The 6,000-nt window shown below is 52.4% G+C and overlaps 1 protein-coding gene across 1 annotated transcript in view; it reads right to left on the bottom strand.

The window, feature by feature from the left end:
• Adgre1 (adhesion G protein-coupled receptor E1) overlaps nt 1-6,000 on the bottom strand; it is a 43,595-nt gene that overhangs the window by 28,880 nt on the left and 8,715 nt on the right. Inside the window, exons 3-6 of the mRNA XM_071603388.1 lie at nt 4,384-4,530; nt 3,715-3,867; nt 3,485-3,604; nt 2,975-3,121 (exon numbers count right to left, since the gene is read on the bottom strand). Coding sequence (XP_071459489.1) covers nt 2,975-3,121; nt 3,485-3,604; nt 3,715-3,867; nt 4,384-4,530 — 567 coding nt within the window. The remainder of the gene's footprint in view (nt 1-2,974; nt 3,122-3,484; nt 3,605-3,714; nt 3,868-4,383; nt 4,531-6,000) is intronic.

Raw genomic sequence — 6,000 nt, forward strand, 5'->3', positions numbered from 1 at the left:
AGGAATCAGAGCAAGAGAGAGCAGGGAAGGGAGGGAGTGCAGAGGGGAGGGGAGAGGGAGGAAAATGGGAAGAAGAGAGGGAGGAAATCCTGTTTGGATCTTTGATGAGGGAAGATCTTGCATCCACTACTCAGCAGCATTTTCCTACCAAATGTTGGAGGGTTTCAGGGGTGCAAACTGACCTTTGCATTCCACTCCTGGGCCCGTGAATTGGTTTTGTCCATTGCTGGACAGGAAACCTTGTTTGCAAGTGCAGTAGTAACTCCCCACAGTGTTGGTGCAGGTTGCATAAGCTGGGCACATGGTGGTGTCCGCACACTCATTCACATCTAGGCAGCATGGAAAGAAGAGTTTGGACAAGATAAGAATGCAGAGTGGAGCCTCCAGGGACCTCAGCACAAACAGGGGCAGTGACCATTGTGAGTTCAGTGTGCTCCAAAGAGGTACACGAAGCCCTGTACCCTGGTGCCTGTGAATGTGATCTTATTTAAATGGGACCTTTGTGGATGCAACTGAAATGTAAATGAAGAATACAATCGTAGGGAGTAGGGCAGACCCTCAATCCAGTGTAAGTGGTGCCTTGTAAGGAGGGAAGAGACTCCAAGACAGGCTCATGGAGAATGTGTGGGACTGCCAATGAGGAGACCCCTATTGAATCAAGTAGACAAATGATATAACCAGACCCTCTGTACCTTCACAGGTGGAGCCATTGGAGAAGAATCCAGCTTGGCAGCTGCAATGGTAGCTCCCCACAGAGTTGACACAGGTAGAATGCTCAGGGCAGATCCCACTGGTGAGGCACTCGTCAATGTCTGCAAGGAAGGGGGGATAGTCCATGAACCAGAGAGTCCAAGAATGCACATACTCATCCCAGTGGTAGATGCCCACCAAGGCCCATGGCGGAGGGCCCGAAGGAGTTACCTCTGCAAGAGAAAGTGCCTGGCCTTCCCGGGACCCAGTCTCCAGTGGGAGAAGAGAAGCCCGGAAGGCAGCTGCACCTGTACCTCCCAAGCACATTCTTGCAGACTGAGTGAGGACCACAGCGTGGGGGGCTCTCAGTACATTCATCAACATCTGGACAGAAAAAGAACCAGCGTGACAAATTTGCCCCATCCTGGGTAGCAGATGCCATTTTTCAAAGATGGTTGAAAGAATCCCCCAACCCACAGGTTCCTCCATCATTGTGACATGGCCTTCTTCCACCAAGGGTGGGTCTGTGCTCCCTCCCACATATGTCACTAGGGTGGCAAAGATGCCAGGTCACAAAAATACCAAGCTAGGTCACAAGCACACCATGCACTTCCACCTTGTTCCCTGAGGTGCAAGGACTTGGAACATGCCGCCATGTTGTGAGGAGGCCCAACAGCCCTCATGTCTACAGTGTTCAGGAATCAGAGCAAGAGAGAGCAGGGAAGGGAGGGAGTGCAGAGGGGAGGGGAGAGGGAGGAAAATGGGAAGAAGAGAGGGAGGAAATCCTGTTTGGATCTTTGATGAGGGAAGATCTTGCATCCACTACTCAGCAGCATTTTCCTACCAAATGTTGGAGGGTTTCAGGGGTGCAAACTGACCTTTGCATTCCACTCCTGGGCCCGTGAATTGGTTTTGTCCATTGCTGGACAGGAAACCTTGTTTGCAAGTGCAGTAGTAACTCCCCACAGTGTTGGTGCAGGTTGCATAAGCTGGGCACATGGTGGTGTCCGCACACTCATTCACATCTAGGCAGCATGGAAAGAAGAGTTTGGACAAGATAAGAATGCAGAGTGGAGCCTCCAGGGACCTCAGCACAAACAGGGGCAGTGACCATTGTGAGTTCAGTGTGCTCCAAAGAGGTACACGAAGCCTGTACCCTGGTGCCTGTGAATGTGATCTTATTTAAATGGGACCTTTGTGGATGCAACTGAAATGTAAATGAAGAATACAATCGTAGGGAGTAGGGCAGACCCTCAATCCAGTGTAAGTGGTGCCTTGTAAGGAGGGAAGAGACTCCAAGACAGGCTCATGGAGAATGTGTGGGACTGCCAATGAGGAGACCCCTATTGAATCAAGTAGACAAATGATATAACCAGACCCTCTGTACCTTCACAGGTGGAGCCATTGGAGAAGAATCCAGCTTGGCAGCTGCAATGGTAGCTCCCCACAGAGTTGACACAGGTAGAATGCTCAGGGCAGATCCCACTGGTGAGGCACTCGTCAATGTCTGCAAGGAAGGGGGGATAGTCCATGAACCAGAGAGTCCAAGAATGCACATACTCATCCCAGTGGTAGATGCCCACCAAGGCCCATGGCGGAGGGCCCGAAGGAGTTACCTCTGCAAGAGAAAGTGCCTGGCCTTCCCGGGACCCAGTCTCCAGTGGGAGAAGAGAAGCCCGGAAGGCAGCTGCACCTGTACCTCCCAAGCACATTCTTGCAGACTGAGTGAGGACCACAGCGTGGGGGGCTCTCAGTACATTCATCAACATCTGGACAGAAAAAGAACCAGCGTGACAAACTTGCTCCATCCTGGGTAGCAGATGCCATTTTTCAAAGATGGTTGAAAGAATCCCCCAACCCACAGGCTCCTCCATCAGTGTGACATGGCCTTCTTCCACCAAGGGTGGGTCTGTGCTCCCTCCCACATATGTCACTAGGGTGGCAAAGATGCCAGGTCACAAAAATGCCAAGCTAGGTCACAAGCACACCATGCACTTCCACCTTGTTCCCTGAGGTACATGGTCTTGGAACATGCCGCCATGTTGTGAGGAGGCCCAACAGCCCTCAGGTCTACAGTGTTCAGGAATCAGAGCAAGAGAGAGCAGGGAAGGGAGGCAGTGCAGAGGGGAGGGGAGAGGGAGGAAAATGGGAAGAAGGGAGGGAGAGAAGGAGGGAAGAAATCCTGTTTGGATCTTTGATGAGGGAAGACCTTGCATCCACTATTCAGCAGCTTCCATGTGATTTTCCTCCCAAATCCTGGAGGGTTTCAAGGGTGCAAACTGACCTTCACATTCCACTCCTGGGCCCCTGAATTGGTTTTGTCCATTGCTGGACAGGAAGCCTTGTTTGCAAGTGCAGTAGTAACTCCCCACAGTGTTGGTGCAGGTTGCATAAGCTGGGCATGTGGTGGTGTCCGCACACTCATTCACATCTAGGCAGCATGGAAAGAAGAGTTTGGACAAGATAAGAATGCAGAGTGGAGCCTCCAGGGACCTCAGCACAAACAGGGGCAGTGACCATTGTGAGTTCATTGTGCTCCAAAGAGGTACACGAAGCCCTGTACCCTGGTGCCTGTGAATGTGATCTTATTTAAATGGGACCTTTGTGGATGCAACTAAAATGTAAATGAAGAATGCAGTCATAGGGAGTAGGGCAGACCCTCAATCCAGTGTAAGTGGTGCCTTGTAAGGAGGGAAGAGACTCCAAGAGAGGCTCAGGGAGAATGCATGGGACTGCCAGTAAGGAGACCCCTACTGAATCAGGTAGACCAATGATGAAATCAGGCCCTCTGTACCTTCACAGGTGGAGCCATTGGAGAAGAATCCAGCTTGGCAGCTGCAATGGTAGCTCCCCACAGAGTTGACACAGTTGGAATGCTCAGGGCAGATCCCACTGGTGAGGCACTCGTCAATGTCTGCAAGGAAGGGGGGATAGTCCATGAACCAGAGAGTCCAAGGATGCACATACTCATCCCAGTGGTAGATGCCCACCAAGGCCCCATGACAGAGGGCCTGAAGGAGTTACCTCTGCAAGAGAAGGTGCCTGGCCTTCCCGGGACCCAGTCTCCAGTGGGAGAAGAGAAGCCCGGAAGGCAGCTGCACCTGTACCTCCCAAGCATGTTCTTGCAGGCTGAGTGAGGACCACAGCGTGGGGGGCTCTCAGTACATTCATCAACATCTGGACAGAAAAAGAACCAGCGTGACAAATTTGCCCCATCCTGGGTAGCAGATGCCATTTTTCAAAGATGGTTGAAAGAATCCCCCATCCCACAGGTTCCTCCATCATTGTGACATGGCCTTCTTCCACCAAGGGTGGGTCTGTGCTCCCTCCCACATATGTCACTAGGGTGGCAAAGATGCCAGGTCACAAAAATGCCAAGCTAGGTCACAAGCACACCATGCACTTCCACCTTGTTCCCTGAGGTACATGGTCTTGGAACATGCCGCCATATTGTGAGGAGGCCCAACAGCCCTCATGTCTACAGTGTTCAGGAATCAGAGCAAGAGAGAGCAGGGAAGGGAGGGAGTGCAGGGGGGAGGGGAGAGGGAGGAAAATGGGAAGAAGGGAGGGAGAGAGGGATGGAGGAAATCCTGTTTGGATCTTTGATGAGGGAAGACCTTGCATCCAGTACTCAGCAGCTTCCATGTGATTTTCCTACCAAATGTTGGAGGGTTTCAGGGGTGCAAAACTGACCTTTGCATTCCACTCCTGGGCCCCTGAATTGGTTTTGTCCATTGCTGGACAGGAAACCTTGTTTGCAAGTGCAGTAGTAACTCCCCACAGTGTTGGTGCAGGTTGCATAAGCTGGGCACGTGGTGGTGTCCGCACACTCATTCACATCTAGGCAGCATGGAAAGAAGAGTTTGCATAAGATAAGAGTGCAGAGTGGAGCCTCCAGGGACCGCAGCACAAAAAGGGGCAGTGACCATTGTGAGTTCAGTGTGCTCCAAAGAGGTACACGAAGCCCTGAACCCTGGTGCCTGTGAATGTGATCTTATTTAAATGGGACCTTTGTGGATGCAACTGGAAATGTAAATGAAGAATGCAATCGTAGGGAGTAGGTAAGTCCAGTGTAAGTGGTGCCTTGTAAGGAGGGAAGAGACTCCAAGAGAGGCTCAGGGAGAATGTGTGGGACGATGGAGGCAGATTGGGGCAATGTGTCTTCAAGCCAAGGAGCACCAAGGACTCCCAGCAACCTCAGAAACTAAGACAAAGGGGCAGCGCAGATTTCACACACAGAGAAGGGTCCTCACACACCTGGGCTTCAGTCTCAGCCCCCAGGACTGTGAGAGAGTGAATTGTTGTTGTGTAAGCCGTCCAGGTTGTGCTTGTTTGTACCTTGAAGACCCGAGGCCCTTGCTACTCAATATGTGGTCCATGGGACGGCAGCATGAGCATCATCTTGGAGTTTGGTGGAATTGCTAAGACCTCAAGCCCGCGCCAGATCTACCAAGTCAGAATCTGCATTTGAACAAGAGCCCTGAGGAGTCTGTGAGCCCTCATCTGGACCTGGCTACTCCAAGGGTGTCCACAGACCAGCAGCATCTCCTTCACCTTGAACTCACAGGACATCTTAGAAAATCAGATGCTAACCCAGCTGATTTGGAGAAGGAGACCTGAGACTCTGCATTATACCAAGCTCCTGGAGGATGCCCACGTTGCTGGCCACGAGCCATGCTGTGAACACCCCAGCACTGCACAGAGAGGATGCATCGACGGGGAGGCTTGGGAGAGAGGTGGGGCTTGGCTCAAGTTCCAATAGGAACCTCAGAGCAGAGGATGCCAGCCGTTCTCCTGGACCCTTTGCACCCTCTTCCTTTCCGTGGAACGTCCATCCACCTGAAGACGGCACTGCTCTCTTCCCTGGCAGCGAGGGGTGGCCACGGAGCTGTGCTCTGGCTGGTAGGATCAGCAGCAGTGAGGTACCTGCTCTCCCTCCCTCCCTGCCCTGACCCTGACCAGCGGCACATGGGAGGATGGGAGGATCTACCCACAGCAGGGAGGTAGCAACACTAGGGACAGAGGCAGCGGGACGGGTGGCCCCCGGGAGCTGGGATGTGCTCCCAGGCAGGGCTGCCTGCCGCCCTGTCCCATCTCCAATAGAGGTGCCCAACAGAGTCTCAATAAAAGTGTGGCCTGAGTGAAAGTCTCTGCAAGTGTAGAGCTTTCGTCCATGTGGGAGGGAGGCAGGGGGACATCAACAGGAAATGACAGCTGTCACAGCATATCACCTGATGACTGAAGATAGAGAAAAATTAAAGGAAAGACGCAGATGGTGAGAATGGGTGGGAGGAGGTACAATTTTAAACA

The sequence above is a fragment of the Marmota flaviventris genome, chromosome 1, assembly GCF_047511675.1.
Source record: "Marmota flaviventris isolate mMarFla1 chromosome 1, mMarFla1.hap1, whole genome shotgun sequence".
Taxonomy (NCBI): domain Eukaryota; kingdom Metazoa; phylum Chordata; class Mammalia; order Rodentia; family Sciuridae; genus Marmota; species Marmota flaviventris.